The sequence below is a fragment of the Perca flavescens genome, chromosome 20 (assembly GCF_004354835.1).
Source record: "Perca flavescens isolate YP-PL-M2 chromosome 20, PFLA_1.0, whole genome shotgun sequence".
In the NCBI taxonomy this organism is placed as follows: Eukaryota; Metazoa; Chordata; class Actinopteri; order Perciformes; family Percidae; genus Perca; species Perca flavescens.
In genome coordinates, this window is record NC_041350.1 from 2,113,669 (window position 1) to 2,135,902 (window position 22,234).

General features: G+C 42.5%; 1 protein-coding gene across 1 annotated transcript in view; it reads left to right on the forward strand.

Moving 5' to 3' along the window:
* The window catches only part of strn3 (striatin, calmodulin binding protein 3), a 47,096-nt gene extending 29,839 nt beyond the window's left edge, over positions 1–17,257 (forward strand). Inside the window, exons 4-16 of the mRNA XM_028566566.1 lie at positions 531–609; positions 2,491–2,652; positions 5,027–5,165; positions 5,935–6,070; positions 8,369–8,508; positions 9,925–10,103; positions 11,700–11,747; positions 12,240–12,361; positions 12,944–13,111; positions 14,125–14,265; positions 14,598–14,705; positions 15,566–15,652; positions 17,044–17,257. Of these exons, the coding sequence (XP_028422367.1) occupies positions 531–609; positions 2,491–2,652; positions 5,027–5,165; positions 5,935–6,070; positions 8,369–8,508; positions 9,925–10,103; positions 11,700–11,747; positions 12,240–12,361; positions 12,944–13,111; positions 14,125–14,265; positions 14,598–14,705; positions 15,566–15,652; positions 17,044–17,213 (1,679 nt within the window). The 3' untranslated portion in view covers positions 17,214–17,257. The remainder of the gene's footprint in view (positions 1–530; positions 610–2,490; positions 2,653–5,026; positions 5,166–5,934; positions 6,071–8,368; positions 8,509–9,924; positions 10,104–11,699; positions 11,748–12,239; positions 12,362–12,943; positions 13,112–14,124; positions 14,266–14,597; positions 14,706–15,565; positions 15,653–17,043) is intronic.
* The last annotated feature ends 4,977 nt before the right edge of the window (positions 17,258–22,234 follow it).

Consider the following 22,234-nt stretch of genomic DNA (forward strand, 5'->3'; position numbering starts at 1 on the left):
AGCTTTATGTCCCGCTTTCATCTCCTCTTCCTCCTCCTCCACTTCTTCTTCTTCTTTCTTCTTCCACATGTTTAAATATAAAACATCAATCTCTCCTCTTCCTCTCCTGACAAGTTCATACACTCATTATCTTTTCACGCTTGAACCAGCGATTGTTAATTAAGATTATTCTTTCACTGTCTAATAGCCGACCCTCGTTAGCCAAACATTAAGCGTCACACACACACACAGTCACATCACACACACACACACACACTGTCATATCACACACACACTTAATGTCAGACCACACACACAAACCCACACACATAGTGTCTCACTCACATACTGTCACACACACACATACAGTCAGATCACACACACACACACACACACATACTGTCACACACGCTCACTCACTCACATACATTCACACACACACTGTCACGCCCATACACACACACTGTCCCAGCACTTACCCAGCAGGTGTCGCTGTATTGATGAGTTTTTACTGTGTTGTCTGTTGTGTGTGTGCGTTTTGTCCTTTTTAGAAACCAAAGACTCCGAGGTCTCCGCTGTTCCTGCCAACAGTCAGCTCACCTGGAAACAAGGAAGACAACTACTCAGACAGTAAGAACAAGTTAAAGGATACCTGCTTTAAACACCATCAATATAATATAAAGCTTTATTGCAGACCCAGGTCCATATAACACATAATACAGTATAAAAAATATAAAAAAAGAGATAAAAAATACATAATAATTACATATTAACCTATAGGATATACAGGCTATTGCACCAATGCTGTCTTAACCTGGAAGTGTATCTATAACAGCCTTTCACAGGGCTGACTAGAGCTTCAATTATGTGGTTCTCTGACTTGTCCAGGCGACACATGAAACTAAACATCAGCTGTCTTAAGAGTGCCTCGCAGGTTGGCACTCTTGTGGACACAAACAAATGGCTGGCACTATGCCACCTAGGGACACGGAGCATCATTGTATGCTACCTTGAGCCTCTGCATACTCTTTTTCTTATATTTAGACCACATTTGAGCAGTGTGTAGCGGTGTGATGTAGGTTCTAAACAGAGAACACTTCACAGAGTCAGAGCACATGGAAAACTTCCTTATAAGCATGTTAGCCTGAGAGTAAATTTTACTGCGCTGTTGGTAGAGATCTTTTGTCATCCCTCCAGTCATCAGATATTACATGACCTAAATATTTAATTTCCTTACACACAGCAAAAGGGCTATCTGACAGATAAAAGATCGGAAAAAATTGATTTCCTGTCATCGCTTCTAACTATTATGTGACTTTTCTTAGCATTATACTTTATGTCATAATCAAGGCCATACTGAGAGCACACCTTCAGCCTCTGCTGTAGCCCAGCACTACATGGACACAGCAGGACCAGGTTGTCTGCATACATAAGATGATTAACAATAGTGTTGCCCACAAGACAGCCGGGCTGTAACCTATTTAGCTGATTTGATAATTCATCCATATAAACATTAAATAAAATGGGAGACAGAATTCCTCCTTGCCGCACTCCGTTACTAACACAGAATGGAGCAGATACAACATTATCCCGTTTAACCTGAAATGTTTGGTGGGCATACCAAAATGCTAAAATTCTCACTAAAAATTTAGGGGCACCTCTATCTAGCAATTTTTCAAACAATCGTTAATGATTAATTCTATCAAATGCCTTTTGACGCATCAATAAAACATAGGAATGCAGATGAATTTAGACCTGTGTACCTGGACACAATCTCTTTAAGAGCATAGATACACAGGTCACTTCCATGTTTTCTTTTGAACCCAAACTGATTGTCAGTAGTAAGGACATACATTTCTAGCTTTGTTAACAATATTCTCTACAGTACTTTCAACAAGATACTGGCTAATGCAATTGGTCGATAATTGTCAATACTATTGAGCTTACCAAGCTTGTCTTTAAGGAGAGGTACTAACATCACAGACAGACATAGCATTTGGTAGGACACCATGAACCAGACAGCCATTAAAGCACATATACAACTACTCAGACAGTAAGAACAAGTTAAAGGATACCTGGCTTTAAACACAATCAATAGACATGCATAACAAATAAAGCTGCACAGCATTCAAATGTCTAGGGCTGCTCCCTCTTAGTGGATTAGTCGACTAATCGGTGGTTTTGGTCTTAGTCAACTTAGATCTCTTTAGTCCATTAGTCATGTTTGATGCTTTTTTTTCATGCTGAATGACTTCTTTCCAAGAAACGTACGAGCACATCTCTGGTAAACACAAGAATTAAAGTGGTGCTATTTCATGACTCTTTGTGGAGAAACTCAGATTTACAGATCTGTCGATTAAATCAGCTAATCGATTAGTCGATACGATTAAATGAGTGTTAGTCCACTAAGAATTTCTTAAAAAAAGTAGCACAGTGCTACTAATGTCAGCGTTATGAATGAAGCTTCAAACCCAATTGTGTGTGTGTGTGTGTGTGTGTGTGTGTCTCCAGGTACCTGCAGGAAGTAGGATACACAGACACCATCCTGGATGTCCGTACTCAAAGGGTCCGCTCTCTGCTCGGCCTGTCGGGCTCCGAGCAGAACGGATCTGTGGAGAACAAGAACCTGCAGCACCTGATCAACGGGACGGAGCGCCGCAAGGACAGCAAGAGGTACTCACTCACTCACTCACATACTCACTCACTCACTCACTCTCATACTCACTCGCTCACTCACTCACTCTCATACTCAATCACTCTCATACTCAATCACTCACTCACTCTCATACTCACTCACTCTGATACTCACTCACTCACTCACTCTCATACTCACTCACTCTGATACTCACTCACTCACTCTCATACTCACTCACTCACTCACACACTCTCATACTCACTCACTCTCATACTGACTCACTCACTCTCATACTCACTCACTCACTCTCATACTCACTCACTCACTCACACACTCTCATACTCACTCACTCTCATACTGACTCACTCACTCTCATACTCACTCGCTCACTCACTCTCATACTCACTCGCTCACTCACTCTCATACTCACTCACTCACTCACTCTCATACTCACTCACTCACTCACTCACATACTCACTCACTCACTCTCATACTCACTCACTCACTCTCATACTCACTCACTCACTCTCATACTCACTCGCTCACTCACTCACTCTCATACTCACTCGCTCACTCACTCACTCTCATACTCACTCGCTCACTCACTCACTCTCATACTCACTCACTCACTCACTCACTCTCATACTCACTCACTCACTCTCATACTCACTCGCTCACTCACTCACTCTCATACTCACTCCTCACTCACTCACTCTCATACTCACTCACTCACTCTCATACTCACTCACTCACTCACTCACTCTCATACTCACTCACTCTCATACTCACTCACTCACTCACTCCTACTCACTCACTCACTCTCATACTCTCACTCCTCACTCTCATACTCACTCACTCACTCTCATACTCACTCACTCACTCTCATACTCACTCACATACTCACTCACTCACTCTCATACTCACTCACTCACTCTCATACTCACTCACTCACTCACTCACTCTCATACTCACTCACTCACTCTCATACTCACTCACTCACTCACTCTCATACTCACTCACTCATTCTCATACTCACTCGCTCACTCACTCTCATACTCACTCACTCACTCACTCTCATACTCACTCACTCACTCACTCTCATACTCACTCACTCACTCTCATACTCACTCACTCACTCGCTCTCATACTCACTCACTCACTCGCTCTCATACTCACTCACTACTCTCATACTCACTCACTCACTCACTCTCATACTCACTCACTCACTCTCATACTCACTCACTCACTCACTCTCATACTCGCTCACTCACTCATTCTCATACTCACTCACTCACTCACTCTCATACTCACTCACTCACTCTCATACTCACTCGCTCACTCACTCACTCTCATACTCACTCACTCACTCACTCTCATACTCACTCACTCACTCACTCACTCTCATACTCACTCACTCACTCTCATACTCACTCACTCTCTCACTCGCTCACTCACTCACTCTCATACTCACTCACTCACTCACTCTCATACTCACTCACTCACTCACTCACTCTCTCATACTCACTCACTCACTCACTCTCATACTCACTCACTCCTCTCATACTCACTCACTCACTCTCATACTCACTCACTCCTCACTCTCATACTCACTCACTCACTCTCATACTCACTCACTCACTCCTCTCATACTCACTCAAACACTCACTCACTCACTCTCATACTCACTCACTCACTCACATACTCACTCTCATACTCACTCACTCACTCTCATACTCACTCACTCACTCACTCTCATACTCACTCACTCACTCTCATACTCACTCACTCACTCACTCTCATACTCACTCACTCACTCACTCTCATACTCACTCACTCACTCTCATACACACTCACTCTGATACACTCACTCACTCTCATACACACTCACACTATCACTCACTCACTCACTCTCATACACACACACACTATCACTCACTCACTCACTCTCATACACTCACTCACTCACTCACACTCACTCACTCTCATACACACACACACTATCACTCACACACTCACTCACTCACACTATCACTCACTCACTCACTCTCACACTCTCTCACTCACACACACACACTCACTCTCACACTCACTCACTCACACACACTCACTCTCACACTCACTCACTCACACACACTATCACTCACTCACTCACTCACTCACACACACTCATACACACTATCACTCACTCACTCACACACACTCACACTCACTCACTCACACTCACACACATTATCACTCACTCACTCACTCACATACACACACACACACACTATCACTCAGTCACTCACTCACTCACTCACTCACTCACTCCTCTCATATACACACACACACACACACACACACACACACACACACAGTTACCGGGGGTGGGGACCTTTGTGGTTACAACTGTGTGTGTGTTTTTGTGTCCAGGAGTCCGGGAGACGTTCTGGAGACGTTCAACTTCCTGGAGAACGCAGAGGACAGCGACGAAGACGAGGATGAAGAGGGAGACCTGATGGACGACATCAGCACCGACAGACATCACCGAGCCAAGAAACACAAGACCAAGGTACACACACATACGCCACCTCTTTATTTTTATATATATATATATATATATATATATATATATATATATATATAATCACTTTGTCTGAACTTTTTGTCACTTTTGGCAACTTTTTTTTCCCGATGTTTTTTTTTCTTTGATGTTTTGGGGCTTCATGTTGACCAAACTAATTCAGAAGACTATGTGACACATGCAACAATACTGTCAAAAGTGTTTGACTTTTTTCAAATAAAAGCATTTGAAGAGACTCGGTTGTTTCTGACCAAATCACGAACGTCTCCGTGACGGCAATTTAAAGCGCTGAGTCATGTCTGTCTGCTGCAAGCTCCAGAAAGAGAGGGAGAGAGGACTAACGATACACAAGTTATTTCTCCCTCTTATCAACAGAATGTGCACAAATAGATATTGGAATATATTCGAACCTCTGTGTTTTTTACGAATATTCGAACATCATTTTTGACCTCACACTGGATTCCTCCTCCCTTCTTCTTCTTCTTTCTCTGCCTCCCTTCTCTCCTTCCTTATTCTCCTTTCCTTCCCTTCTCCTTTCTTTTAATTTTTTTTTTTTTTTTATTACTTTATTGTAATGCTTTCATATCCAGTCACATGTTATTACATCTTTTTTTTTTCCTGTTCCACATACATTTTTTACAGTTTTATATTATTTAATAACACAAAAATAAATAAATAAACAACGTTAATATGTATGTGAGTGTGTGTACGTTCTTCCCGTCTCCCTAATGTCTGCGTCTTCTCCTCCTTCCTGCAGGTGGGGAACGAGGGCTTGGCGTCGGAGGACGACGCCGACACGGAGGAGGCTCTGAAGGAGTTTGACTTCCTGGTGACGGCCGAGGACGGAGAGGGAGCCGGCGAGGCTCGGAGCTCCGGAGACGGGACGGAGTGGGGTGAGAGACACAAGGGGACATCTTCACACCTGCTGTGTTTAGTTCAGGTTAAATCGGACCAAAACCATAGGCGGTATATATAATGGACCAGCAGACCCCGTGTCTCTGGTCTGAGACCAGTGGAGGATATCAGAAGTCTCTTTCCCGGTGCTGGCTGAGTGTTACTGAGCAGCCTCCAACTGAGCTTGAAGACGTAGATGTGACGTGAGCAACGTGTCTGAAAGTGTGAAGTCTTCTGGTAGCTGTGCCGAGAGAAATCTCAATCATTCCCAATCTTACAGAGACGGAGAGTGTAGGTATATGTAAGGAGATAACATAGACACAGGCTAATTACTGATCACTAACATGCTAGTTAACATTAGTAATTATTGATCACTAACATGCTAGTTAACATTAGTAATTAAACCTAAACAGATAATGGAAGTCCAAACTGCCTGTGAGCTTCTCCTGTACTATACGGTAATTCCTCTACTGTGTGACAGTAAGTCTCGTGGTTATGACCCAATCGTTAGCCTATTGTTATAAAAGCGTCTGCTACGGAGCCATAACGTGAGCTACAAGGTAATGGAGCCTTTTATACATTGTCGTGTTTCTTTAGAAATTAACAACGAACTAATAGTCTTTAAACGCTTCAGATTTAAAGTTATTCGCTGACGTCAAAATTAATGGGAGTCAATGGGATGCTAACGGGAGGGGATGGCTTGGTAGCATCAAAATGGCGCATTAGGAGGTTTGAGTTCTGAAGCGAAGCTTACCCTCCCCTTGACCAAAACAAGAGACCCTTTTAGAGCAGGGGAGTCAAACTCAATGTCACTAAGGGCCACACTGGAAAATAAGAATCGCATCAAGGGCCAGACATGGAGAGTTTATTCACATGCTTTTATGTCATCGAAATAGTCAAATATCTTTGACTCAATTATTGCATGTCTCATATAGTAGGGCGGCTCGATTATGGAAAAAAAAATCACGATTATTTCAGTCAATATTGAAATCCCGATAATTTAACACGATTACTCGTTGACTTCTGGAAAGACGTTGTAATTATTGAACTTTAAAAAAACAGTAGAAAAAGTTTTTAAATAAATCAACAGTAAAATAAACATAAAACTGTGAAATTTGCCTCAATACTTTTCCTATTTAAACTTTATTTTTTCATTCAGAACACAAGAGAAAATAAGAGTTTACTTGCAAAACGTAATGAGCTAAATAATAGTTTTTCTCGATTATTCTGTTTTTGTGATCTTTGGGAGCCGAAATCATAATCATGATTTAAATTTTGATTAATTGCACAGCCCTATCATATAGTCTTCTCACTTACAGTTTGGTCCACATAAATCTCTGAAAAAGTCAGCAAAAAAGTTCCAAAGCCATCCTAGAATTTAGCAAATCAAGCAAAATCATGATTAAATTTTCTAAGTAGGCTACCACTCAGCTGACTCACAACAATCTCTTTCACAGACATCGGAAAAACTTTGTGAAAACGTGGGGGGAAAAAACACCAAAAGCGCTGGCAAAAGTTGCAAAAACTAGGTGGTAATTTAGAAACTAAACTAACCAATCAGGAGGTGAACGTGGGGGTCAATGATTGGGTCTAATCAGTTATGAATATTTTGAGGAAAAAGTCTGAATATTTGAGAGAAAAAAGTGGGGAAAAAAACCCCCCAAAAGTGGCAAAAACTAGGTGGTAATTTAGAAACTAAACTAAATTGATATGCAGGCTGGATGACACTTTTTTTTTTGGAGGGAGTGGTCTAAGTCTAACTGAAAGGCTTCCCAGGTCCCAGTGTTGTCGATGTAGAGCCGAGGATTGTTTGTGGCGACGTGTTTGCAGAAGGTGGTGGTGGGGGGAGTCTACTGTTAACATCCGGGGAAAATTAGGGAAAGAAAACAAGGTTACATTTTAAATTTGTTGATTTATTTGATCATTTGATTTAGATTGAAAGCTGCAGTAACAAAGTTATGAGCACTTCTGTCTCATTTGTGTCTCACTAAATCGTCGTTCACACAGGCATGTCCAACTTCTATCTGTGGACATGTTGTTATGCGGTTTGCATGCACAAAAAACAGCGTAATGCATTATCAACTGGTATTGCTAACAATAGCTAACCGGACTAGAGCTAATGGAAACAATGGAAATCAGACTTGAATAGAACACATTCAACTCAGGTATGACACCATTCCCAGTTGCAGCTTCCGAGGTAAATACAACGCGGCCATAGTCAGTCGGCTAATTTTCAACTGTAGTTTCCTAATTGATGTAAATAACATATATTTTAATTGATGTGTCTGTCTGTGCAGCGGAGCCTCTCCCGTTTGCCCCTGGCGGGGGGAAGTCCTTCCTGTTGGGCAGCTCAGACGACGTGCTGGAGAGCGTGCTCGGCCTGGGCGACCTCGCTGACCTCACCGTCACCAACGACGAAACCGACTACAGCTACGACGTAAGACTCAAACCAAAAAGCCCCCAGCGGCAGTTAACAACCCCTTGTGGACTTTGGGTCACATTGACCCGTTCTCATTTTTAGTTTTATACAGCGTTCTTACGTTTTGAAAAAACCTGGAAAAGTTATGGAATTTGAAAAATGCTAATTCCAGGCCCAGAAAGTTTTGGAAAAGACATGGAATTGTTTTTAACACATCATAATAATATGTCTTTAATAAATGTATTTTAATGTCATCTTAACCTCAGCGTTGTATTCGGGGAGAGATATTATGAATCTCACTATGGACCACAGACATTATCATTCATTTATAGTTAAACCTCTGAGGGTCAACTTTAACACTGATTAGTATTCTTATTGGAGAATGTCGACTGACGTTTTCAGGAACACATAGTCATGGAAATTTGCCGAAAAAGTATTGGTTAAAATGCATATGAACCCTGTTTATATCAGAAAATATGGGACGTAGAAATAAGCTCTGAAAATGTGTAGAAAAAATTTTTAAATGTTGACAAAAGCAAAATCAAACTGAAAAAAGGCGTCAAAAACGTCGGGAAAATAAGTGTTTTTTTCAAGGTTGACTGGAAGACATCTAGGGCTGCTCCCTCTTAGTGGATTAGTCGACTAATCAGTGGTTTTGGTCTTAGTCAACTTAGATCTCTTTAGTCCATTAGTCATGTTTGATGCTGTTTTTCATGCTGAATGACTTATTTCCAAGAAACGTACGAGCAAATCTCTGGTAAACACAAGAATTAAAGTGGTGCTTTTAGCACGACTCTTTGTGGAGAAACTCCGTTGATTTAATCAGTTGATTAAATCAACTAATCGATTAGTTGATACAATTGAATGAGTGTTAGTCGACTAAGAATTTCTTTAATCGAGCACAGCCCTAGACAATATTAGCAGTAGAAACATTAGGGCTGCACAATATTAGGGCTGTGTTTGACTGAAGAAGTTCTCAGTCGACTAACACTCATTCAGTTGTATCGACTAATCGATTAGTTGATTTAATCGACAGATCTGTAAATCTGAGTTTCTCCGCAAAGAGTCATTCTAAAGATTGCATATATTGAATAAGAGAATGCCTCCTTTGCATATTTAAACACAACATTTCAGAAAACATGTAATACAACAATCTCTTTAGTCAATTAGTCATGTTTGATGCTTTCTTTCATGCTGAATGACTTATTTCCAAGAAATGTACGAGCACATCTCTGGTAAACAAAAGAATTAAAGTGGTCAGATTTACAAATCTGTCGATTAAATCAACTAATCGATTAGTCGATACGATTGAATGATTGTCAGTCGACTAAGAATTTCTTTATTCGAGCACAGCCCTAAAGACAACACAAGGGGTTAAAGGACACGTTGACTCAGGCATTTAATTCAATCCATCCTTGTGTCACTGCCCCTCAGCTGCCGTCCAATAAGGAGTCTTCGTTCAGGAAGACGTGGAACCCCAAGTACACGCTGCGGAGCCACTTTGACGGCGTGCGGGCGCTGGCCTTCCACCCCGTGGAGCCGTGTCTGGTCACCGTGTCCGAGGACCACACCCTCAAACTCTGGAACCTCACCAAGACCGTCCCTGCCAAAAAGTACCTCTACATAACAATCATAATAATAATAATAATAATAATTGTAATAATTATAAGTGAAAAATAATGTGTGTGTGGTTGCGCGTGTGTGTGGTGTGGTGAGTGTGGGGGGGTTGGGGGTGTGTGTGTGTGTGTGTGTGTGTGTGTGTGTGTGTGATTCTGTGCAGTATTCTTAGACCATACAATGAGCTGCATTTGGCTCTCGTTGAGCGCTCTGGGCTCTTTTCTTTCGGTCTTGTTTAATTAACTTTTAAATGATGTTGATTTCAGACGCATGATGAAGGATCAAAAAATGTGAAGTTGTCTCAACATTAAGCACATCTGCTACAATCATTTTGACACAAATTGCGGTGTGAATGTTGTACAGTACAGGCCAAAAGTTTGGACACACCTTCTCATTCAATGCGTTTCCTTTTTATTTTCATGACTATTTACATTGTAGATTCTCACTGAAGGCATCAAAACTATGAATGAACACATATGGAATTATGTACTTAACAAAAAAGTGTGAAATAACTGAAAACATGTCTTATATTTTAGATTCTTCAAAGTAGCCACCCTTTGCTTTTTTTGATAACTCTGCAAACCCTTGGTGTTCTCTCAATGAGCTTCATGAGGTAGTCACCTGAAATGGTTTTACCTTCACAGGTGTGCTTTGTCAGGGGTAATTAGGTGGATTAATTTCCCTTATTAATAAAAAAGCAAAGGGTGGCTACTTTGAAGAATCTAAAATATAAGACATGTTTTCAGTTATTTCACACTTTTTTGTTAAGTACATAATTCCATATGTGTTCATTCATAGTTTTGATGCCTTCAGTAAGAACAATGTAAATAGTCATAGTATTATATTATAGTAAATAATAAAAAGGAAACGCATTGAATGAGAAGGTGTGTCCAAACTTTTGGCCTGTCCTGTATGTCGAAAGGTTGACGCTACCCAGAGAGTACGAAAGATATGTAACGTTTTAAAGTGTGAACGGTGTTCCTCAGTGAATGACTGAGTGAGTAGACAGCAGTTGAAAACTTATTAATTTGTGTCAACTTTGAAAGTAAAGTCCATTCACTTGAATGGGGGGAAAAATGTCCCAGAAAGTTTTTGAATATTTCGGAAATTATAAAAGTTATAGAAGCAGGAATGTCCTAATCGTCGACAATAGGACTGTTCTACATTTACTGAAGGAAAGGATCCCAGTGCTTGTTCCACCTCTGTCTTATCGGTTGTATAAGCGCTGTACGCCACAGCCGGTATTTCCTTCGCTCGGCGCAGCTCCTGTCGGTGGATTCTCTCTGCTTCAGAGCAAAATCCCTGACAGATCCTTCAGCATTTGCATCTCATTTCCTCTTCAGCGCGGTACGTCTGACACTATTCAGCTGAACTTCAAATACAGACCTGTCAGCGTCTCGCACATAATCCCTGCAAACAACTCTCTCTCTCTCTCTCTCTCAGGATTTACTGACATCACAGAACATCACATCCCAACACAGCTCAGCTTCCAGGAGAAACCAGCTGCTTAAACATTTAGGAACAGAGGAGGAGGATGATGATGATGTGTTCAATAACAGTCTGGGTGTTTTTGTCTTATTTTTGTTTTACAGAAGTGCCTCTTTTGATGTGGAGCCCGTCTATACATTCAGAGCCCATGTGTATGTATCGCTCACACACACACACACACACACACACACACACACACACTACTCTTTAATATTTTATGTAAATCATTTTGAATTGTCACTAAAGATGTGCCAGGGCATAGAAAGCTGCAACTGCTTTCTGTGCGTTGTCTGTCTGTGTGGAGTTTTATCAAGTGTAACCAAACTTGCGAACTTCTTGTTGGCATTCCCCTGACTACATAGTCCATCTCCGTCTGTAACAGTTGATTTAACGCAAAATGTAATTCACTTGGTACCCTAAGAAGTACAGAATCCGAGACCATTCGATGGATTTAGTTAAGTCTAATGCCCACATTGATTTTAGATTTATTTGTCTCAGGTGCTGCTCTTAAAGCCTTGTAATGTTTGGGAAAAACCTGAATGTAAAGTAATGGCACACCAGTGTCCTTAGAGGCCTGTAGAAGGTTTATGATGTCTCTGGTAAACATTAAGAGTAAAAGAAGATGTCTGTCTGTCTGTCTGCAGTGGTCCGGTGTTGTCGTTGACGATGACCTCCAGCGGTGAACAGTGTTTCAGCGGAGGCATCGACTCCACCATCCAGTGGTGGAACATCCCCAGCTCTAATGTCGACCCCTACGATACATACGGTACACACACACACGGACACACACAGACACTCACACATGCACATGGACACTCACACACATGGACCCACACGGAAAGACACACACAGACACTCGCACACAGATGCACATAAACACACACAAACCCACACAGACACACGCGCACACAGACACTCGCACACACACACACACACACTCTTACACACACACTCACACACTGGGGATTGTTTTTTTCGTGTTATTATTTTGCACCTCAATATGTTTTAGACATGGACGTTATAGTTTACTATAAAAAATATATAGGGACAACTTTTTCAACTTTCAACAGTGATAAATGGCAGCACATACCAGATCCACTGCTTCCTCTCTTACCTTTCACAATAAACGCTCGAGACACATACACAGCATAACTGTTAACTTCTCAAATGTCAAAACTTTTTTACAAAACTGTCCTTTCTTTTCTCAAGATGTCTACATGTCTGCTTCTCAGAAAGACAAGTTAAGTTAAAAGAAGAATAAAAGCGCTACCACACAGTACGATAATGGACCCCTCCTCTCTTTCTCCTTTTTTTTTTTTTCCTCTTCCTCCCCCTCTGGTCCAATCAGATCCCAGTGTCCTGGCCGGGTCGTGGTTGGGGCACACCGACGCCGTGTGGGGATTGGCTTACAGCGGCATCAAGAACCGCCTCCTGTCCTGCTCGGCAGACGGCACAGTGAAGCTGTGGAACCCCACGGAGAAGAACCCCTGCATCAGCACTTTCAACTCAAACAAGGGTGAGGACTAGAGGGTGAGGACTAGAGGGTGAGGACTAGAGGGTGAGGACTAGAGGGTGAGGACTAGAGGGTGAGGACTAGAGGGTGGCATGCTTCCTCCTGATGGGGGAGGCAGGGAGAGGGCGTCTCCACACAGGTCCAGTGTAACCCATGTGTGTTTGTTTCGCCCTTTAGTCAGTCCTTTTAAGTTATGTAAAATGTAATAACAATAACTTATTCCCCTGAAAAAGAAGAACCACTGGATGACAGAGGAGTATTTTACAACAACATTGAATGCACCGTGAGCTGACGAGGTGCACCTGAAAGCAGCATTAAGTCAAGACAGTGTCCATGGTGTCTCAGAGTGCAGCTAGTCTCCTCTGTAGGTAGATCCCAGGTAGTTTAACTGCATTCCCGTTTCCTTCACTTGCTTCCCTTCCTCGTGTCCTAGTCAGAGTTTTTTGTGATTATCGCGGGGCAAAAATCCTTGATTATGCGGCACGTTTTCTTGTGATGGAATATACAAGATATTTATGCAATTTTATGCGATGAAATTGGGGGAACTTTGATGAAAATGAGAAAAAAAAGTGATTTTTGCACTAAATATTCCTCGACTGGAGCTACACTCCTTTTTGTCTTGCTCTCTCCATTCATTTTAACACATTTTATTCTCTTCTTTTGTACACGTGCTGTCACATAAAAAGGGGACAAACATCTTAAAAAAAAAAAAAAAAAAAAAAAAAAAAGGCGACAACAAAGGTTGGGAAAAAGCGGCAAAAGCGTGTTTAAAAAAAAAAAGAAGCCGGAATTATTTTTTAAAAAAAGACAACAAAAACATTCTGCTTCTTACATGTGCATAGAAACCTTTCAAAACAAACTTCCGGTTAAACAGGAAACGGTATTTCAAACAATGCAGTACGGAGAAAATAAGTTTAAAAAAAAGCCCTTATACTTTGTCATTTCCAACGTGTGTGTGTGTGTGTGTGTGTGTGTGTGTGTGTGTGTGTGTGTGTGTGTGTGTGTGTGTGTTTTAGAGCACGGGATCCCAACATCGGTGGACTTCAACGGGTGCGACCCAGCTCACATGGTGGCGTCGTTTAACAGCGGAGACGTGGTGGTCTACGACCTGGAGACCTCGCAGAATGCATTGGTGCTGAAGGGCCAGGGAGAAGGCAGTAAGACACACAGAACATGCACATACAGATAAACGCACACACACACACACACATACAGATAGATATACACACACATACAGACACACACACATTCATGCATACAGATAGACAGACAGATATACACACACAGACAGATACACACACACACACACCCACACATACAGACAGAGACAGACAGATAGATACACACATGCATACATACACACACACACACACAGGCACACACTGAACCAAAATGTGTAGTAATGTGTGCAGTTTGTGTCCTCCATTGTATTTCCTCTCTTGTTCTTTTCCTGTTTTTCCTCTCTTTTAATTTGTCTTTCTCCTCTCAGCCCTCCCCGGGTCAAACCACATCAACAAAGTGGTCAGTCATCCCACGCTGCCCGTCACCGTCACCGCCCACGAAGACAGACAGATCAAGTTCTACGACAACAAGTCAGGTCAGTCTTTCTCTCCGTCTGTCTGTCTGTCGTCTAGGGTTGGCTGTCCGCTGCTGAAACCAGATTGGCCACGTGGTCATAATTTGAACGAGTTATGTAATAACAATAACTTATTTCCCCGAAAAAGAAGCACCACTGGATGACAGAGGAGTATTTTACAACAACATTGAATGCACCGTGAGCTGACGAGGTGCACCTGAAAGCAGCATTAAGTCAAGACAGTGTCCATGGTGTCTCAGAGTGCAGCTAGTCTCCTCTGTAGGTAGATCCCAGGTAGTTTAACTGCATTCCCGTTTCCTTCACTTGCTTCCCTTCCTCGTGTCCTAGTCCGTCCCACCGAGGAGGCACGGGAGATGAACTCCTGCGAGGAGAGAGGAAACGAGGAAATCAGTCCTTCCAGAAAAATGCTGAGTTTTTTTGTGATTGTTGCGGGGTCAAAAATCCTTGATTATGCGGCACGTTTTCTTAAAAAATGCGATCAAGTATGCTATGTATATTTATGCAATTTTATGCGATGAAATTGCGGGAACTTGCAAAAACTATTTGGTGAAAAAGAGAAAAAAATGTGATTTCCCCCCAACACCCTGCTTTTCGATGATGTTAACGTCACGTAATGACGTCACTTCATAACGTTCCCATGGCAACAGGGGCTAAATGGCTGCTCTTGTGTGAAGTAAACGCAACATTTTTCAACTTTCTGCTGAGATATATTATGGGACTTTTTTTGCAACAAAAATCCGGGGATTATGAAATCATGCAAGCCGCGCATATTTTGAGCGGAAATTTGTGGCGAAAGTGCGGCGAATTTGAAAAAATATAATAATAATAATAATAATAATAATAATGATGTTTGTGTGCAGGTAAAGTGATCCATGCCATGGTGGCTCACCTGGACGCAGTGACTAGTCTAGCTGTGGATCCTAACGGCATCTACCTGATGTCTGGAAGTAAGGACACATGCACACACACACACACACACACACAGACAGAGGAAGCTCACACACACACACACACACACACACACACACAACACACAGACAGAAGAAGCTCACACACACACACACAGACAGAGGAAGCTCACACACACACACACACAACACACAGATAGACAGAAGAAGCACACACACACACACACACACACACACACACACACACACACACACACAACACACAGATAGACAGAAGAAGCTCACACACACACACACACACACACAGACAGAGGAAGCTCACACACACACACAGACAGAGGAAGCTCACACACACACAGACAGAGGAAGCTCACACACACACAGACAGAGGAAGCTCACACACACACAGACAGAGGAAGCTCACACACACACACACAGACGAAGCTCACACACACACACACAGACAGAGGAAGCTCACACACACACACAGACAGAGGAAGCACACACACACACACACACACACACACACACACACACACACACACACACACAGAAAGCTACACACATTGACATGCAGGCACACAGACAGGAAGCTGCTTCACACACACACACACGCACGCACACACAGGAAACTGTTTTACACAGACTTTTATTAATGAAATGTTCGAATATTCTTGAATATTCTTCAAATATTCCTTCTTATAATTATTCCTTTTCTTCCTCTTTTCTCCTCTCCGTCTTTGTCCTCAACCTCCTTTCTGGTTCCCCCTCTTCCTTTCCTTCTTTCCTTTCCTTCCTGCCCATTGTTCCCCTTCTTTTTCTTTCCTTCTTCCCTTCCTGCTCCTCCTCCATATTGTTCCTGTCTTCCCCCTTCTCTACCTCTTCCTTTCTTTTTCCTTCTCTTCCTCCCCTTCTCTTCTCTTTCTTCCTCCTCTTCTCTTCCTCTCCTTCTCTTCTTCCCCTACTCTTCCTTCTCTTCCTCTCCTCTTTTCTTTCTTCTCTTCCTTCTCTTCTTTCTTCTCTTCCTCCCCTTCTCTTCTTCCCCTACTCTTCCTTCTCTTCTCTTCCTCTCCTCTTTTCTTTCTTCTCTTCCTTCTCTTCCCTTTCTTCTCTTCCTCCCCTTCTCTTCTCGTTCTTCTCTTCCTTCTCTTCTCGTCCTCTTCTCTTCCTTCTTTTCCTCCTCTTCCTTCTCTTCTCTTTTCCTCCCTTTCTCTTCTCTTCATCCTCTTCTTCCTCTTCCTTCTCTTCTCCTCGTCCTCTTCTCTCCCTCCTCTTCCTTCTCTTCTCCTCGTCCCCTTCTCTTCTCTTCTTCCTCTTTGTCCCCTTTTCTTCTCTTCCTTCTCCTCATCCTCTTCTCTTCCTCCTCTTCTCTTCCTCCTCTTCTCTTTTCCTCCCCTCCCCTACCCTTCCCTCCCTCCCTCCCTCCCCAGGTCATGACTGCTCCCTGCGGCTGTGGAACCTGGACAGTAAGACGTGCGTTCAGGAGATCACCGCTCACCGGAAGAAGAGCGAGGAGGCCATCTACGACGTGGCCTTCCACCCCTCCAAGGCCTACATCGCCTCGGCCGGCGCCGACGCGCTCGCAAGGGTCTACGTCTAGAAGAAGAAGAAGAAGAAGAAGAGGGAGAGGGAGGGGGGGGGGCAAAGCGAGAGACACACAGACAAACGGGGAGAGGCTCGTTTGTTCACACACAGTATTCAGGTCCGTTCAGATCTCTGAACTCAGATTATATATTAATGAAAGACTGGAGGTGAACAAACGCACACATACACACACATGAACACACACACACGAACACACACACACTAACACATACACACAAACACGAACACACACACAAACACACACTTTAAGTTAAGAGATGTCGTCTCCCTCCGAGAGACATTCAGCAGCAGAAACGTTGTTTATTTTGAAGCCTGCAGGTCGACACGGAGCGGCTCACCTGTCCTGCGATGAGTCGTGATGACACTACATGAAGCCCCCCCCCTCGCCCCCCCTCTCCCATCGTGTTACCGCTCGTCTGACCTCGGTTGTAGCTAGAAGGGGATACAGCTACGGCCGGAAGTTACGCAAAGTTATGCTAAATCTCGCACTTTCTAGGCTAATAAAAATTATATAATTTCAAGACTTTCACGCATGGAAACGTGTGTTTGTTCCCAGGGAGTATTTTAATCTAAACCGCGATCTTTTTCCTAAACTTAAAAAGGTTTTTTGGTGCCTGAACTTGACTGCCGTCGCCGTAGCTGCGTCCCTTGTAGCCTTAACCTCTGACCTCCTGATCAGTGGGAAGCCGAGGACCAACTTCAAGGAGAAATCCCCCCCCCCCCCAAAACGCTCCCTCAGAATCACAGAGCACCTCCATATTAAGAGTCCCATCTTTTCTCTCTAAGTGATCCGACGGTTGGTGCCTGATGTCAGGTTCCAGTAATTTTAGGGCGTTTTTTTTTTTTTTTTTTTTTTTTTTTTTTCAGTTTTAATGTGAAAGCGAGCAGACAGGAAACGAGGGATGTAAGAAAGGACTTTTGGTACGTCGTCTTTATTCCAATCGGGGGAAATGTTCTCATTTTATTTCATCCTGGCTGCAGCACTTCGTTAGTTCTCGTTGCTGAATGCGAGCCCTCGCGGCCGTCTGAAATCTCAAATCTGGAACGAGTTCGTACTACGTCTCCTGAACGCAGCATTACGTCACCGATCGCTGCCATTCGGTTGATTTCTTTCTGAAAACACTTTGTTGGAACATGAGGCCTCCTGCACGCTGGCTGCGTGGTGAGAGTGTTTATATTTGGGCTCCCATGGTAACAGGTTAGAGCGTGCACACGCACATGCAGCGGCGAAAACACGTGCACGCTAGAAATAGAACCGACGCTTATTTTTCACGCGACACGCCAGCGTGTTGGAAGCGTTTCCAGGTAAAATGGAACTGGAAAAGATGTTTATACAGTACAGGCCAAAAGTTTGGACACACCTTCTCATTCAATGTGTTTCCTTTTTATTTTCATGACTATTTACATTGTAGATTCTCACTGAAGGCATCAAAACTATGAATGAACACATATGGAATTATGTACTTAACAAAAAAGTGTGAAATAACTGAAAACATGTCTTATATTTTAGATTCTTCAAAGTAGCCCCCCTTTACTTTTTTTGATAGCTCTGCAAACCCTTGGTGTTCTCTCAATGAGCTTCATGAGGTAGTCACCTGAAATGGTTTTACCTTCACAGGTGTGCTTTGTCAGGGTTCATTAGTGGAATTATTTCCCTTATTAATAAAAAAGCAAAGGGTGGCTACTTTGAAGAATCTAAAATATAAGACATGTTTTCAGTTATTTCACACTTTTTTGTTAAGTACATAATTCCATATGTGTTCATTCATAGTTTTGATGCCTTCAGTGAGAATCTACAATGTAAATATTGTCATGAAAATAAAGAAATACATTGAATGAGGTGTGTCCAAACTTTTGGCCTGTACTATATGTCATTTAGACACACATACATATTAATAAATGACATGTTGATGTTTGAGAGTCTCGAGGTTTTGATATAATTGCAGATATATAAATGTAATTGAACAACAAATTGATTTTCTAATATGTCACCTGTCAATCCAGAAGGAAATATTCTGGAGCCTATTTCACCGTCAAAACTGCCAACATTGTCTTTGCTGTAATGAGATCAGTATATATTTATGTTTATGGGAAACATCCATGTGTCCAGACAAGGCTAGCACCTTTCTGATGTGTAAAGACATAGAAAACACCACGCAGCCAGTGTGTAGCCGGCCTTAGAAAGCAGTAGCGATTGCCGGAAGGGAAGTTTCGCTGAAAGTAAAAAGTTGAATGTGCATTTTCACTAGGGATGCACCGAATCCAGATTTTATTTTTTTGGGTGGTTCGGCCGAGTCCGTCATCCTCTGGTTAAGGTGAACCAATCTCACGCGCAGCAACTACCAAAGACGGCTTGGAAACCAAATGCCAAAAATGTCCCTCGGTGAACGGCACAGCCAGGAATCCTACAACACAGGAAACTGCTCAGTGTTCATTCCGTCACCAGACACACACACACGGTGTAGCCGGATATTTTTAGTTTTAATGTGAAAGCGAGCGGACGGGAAACAAGGGATGTAAGAAAGGACCTTTCACTGCATCGTCTTTATTCCAACCGGAGGAAATGTTCTCATTTTATTTCAGTCTGGCTGCAGCGCTTCATTAGTTCTCGTTGATGAATATGAGCCCTCGTGCCGTCAAACCAGAATCCATGTCCACTTCCTCACAGCCTACTGCATTGAACCAGATCCATGTCCACTTCCTCACAGCCTACTGCATTGAACCAGATCCATGTCCACTTCCTCACAGCCTACTGCATTGAACCTGATCCATGTCCACTTCCTCACAGCCTACTGCATTGAACCAGATCCATGTCCACTTCCTCACAGCCTACTGCATTGAACCTGATCCATGTCCACTTCCTCACAGCCTACTGCATTGAATGCTCCACCTACGTAAACACCTTCCCGTAATCAACGGCGCCTGTAGCGCGCCGAGTGCAAGCGTAGGGTTCGGTTCACTGGGAAGAAATTCTAAAGTTCAGCAGAAACCAGAACCCCGTCAAAAAGCCCAAATATTCAGCCGAATCCTGGACTCGGTGCAGCCCTGGTTTTTACGTTAACGTAAAAAAAAACCCTGGGTTGGGTTTACGTAAACCCAAAACATCTTGAGGGGGGATTTCTCCTTGAACGCATCACAGAGGAGACTCCGATCCAACGAAGGAACACAACGTTTGATCTTTTAACCCGTTGAGGTTTTGTTGTATTTTACGTTTTTTTTTTTTTTTTAATCTTAAAAATCTGAAGGAAAGCTTCAGATTGTGACTTTTTTACGATGTTTTTAAGAAGATAAAACTTGACCGTTTCGGGTTAAAAGACCAGAGCTCCTGTTTGCGTCTCTGACGAGGTGCGAGGCGATTGGACGGCTGTCCCGAACGGGAACGTAGGATTGGTTGATGTGTCTCAGTCAGCCCTCACCCCCACCCCCCCCCCCCTACCTGGCGGGCCAATCAGAGCCCTGCGTTCCACCCACACAGAGCGAAGGATTCAGGCTGTAGTTGCGTAAGGACGTTTTTCTGTTTGTGTAAAATAAATCTAGTTTTTATAATCGTTTTTATAAACGTGGAAAACGTCTCGTTAGCGGCACCGCTGAGGATTCTGGGTCCTCGCTCACCCGTCCAGTCCTGCCATCACACCCTCCGTCTCAGGCGGAGGTTTCACGTCATGTTTGAAAGGAAAGGAGACGTAGGAAGGAAAGGAGAGGGGGAGGAGTCTCTGAGGAGAGTTGAGACTCGGCCGTTTGTCTGTCCTGTTTATTAGATTTTATTTATATAAAAACATTAAAACATTAATTACACAACAAACACTTCTGCTAAATAACCAGAAAGTATTTGGCTTTACAGACTGGTACCTGAACGCGTCACAGTCTCACTGACTACGTTTACATGCACACTAATATTCCATGATTATCACAAATTTGATAAGTCATGTAAACAGCATATTCCTGATCCCGTATGAAGCAAATATCTTAAAAAGGAATATCTCCTTCTACGTTCCCCCTCTCATTCCCCCTGCTCTGGTGTTTCTCCCTCTCATTCCCCCTGCTCTGATGTTTCCCTCTCTCATTCCCCCTGCTCTGGCATCACCCCTTCTCATTCCCCATGCTCTCATTCAGTTTAAACAGAGATAAGTTCTTCTACTTGGTGCACAGAGATCACTTTTGGCTCAAAACTTAACGCTTAAAAACCAAACAGTAGCGGTGGAGATGGAGCCTTTGAGGAATATTGTGTGCATGTAAACGTAGTCGCTGTACACCAAAGACGTTGCTGCAAGTTCCTCTTCTTCCTCCTCTTCCTCTTCTTCATATCACTGTGTGTTTTCTCTTCACGTCGAGAACATTTGACTTCTCTTCATCGCCGCGTCAGCAAACGGGAGTAAAGTTATTTATATCATTGTGTGTGTGTGTGTTTTTTTTTTTTTTTTAAAAGTCTCGTCCTTATCTTCTAAGGAACAGAGAAGCAGTTTTAAGTTTTAAGGAGAAACTGTCCAATCAGACGCCTCATTTTTTTTTTTTTTAATAACAAAAGCTGCCACCTGATTGGCTGAACATCCCCCGACACACACACACACGGGGAGTTTTATTTCATGGTTTGTTTTTAATTTAATGTTTTATTTTTTAAAGCTGAAGGGATTAGTAACGCGAGCGTCTCCTGATTGATCACAAATCTTTATTTTTCTTTTCACCCACACGCGCTACAACTTACTGTGTAACTAAAGACTCTGTTTTTTTTGGTTTGTGTAATTGCATGATTAATACAATAAAAGTATTTTTTCTAGTCTTCCAGAAAAATGGAGAAAAAAAAAAGTTCTGATCAGTTTGATGAGTTTTGTAAGTTTTTTTTTTTTTTTTTTTTGATTTACAAACTATGGAACAGCAGATTTTAAAGATTGTACCACATAGCAGAATACAACTGTTGAAATGTATATAAAATGTCTATAATAACTATTAAATGGTGTACCTGTACAGAAGATGATGCTCCGCTCGTCTTTCTGTGTGAAAACGCCACATACACGAATA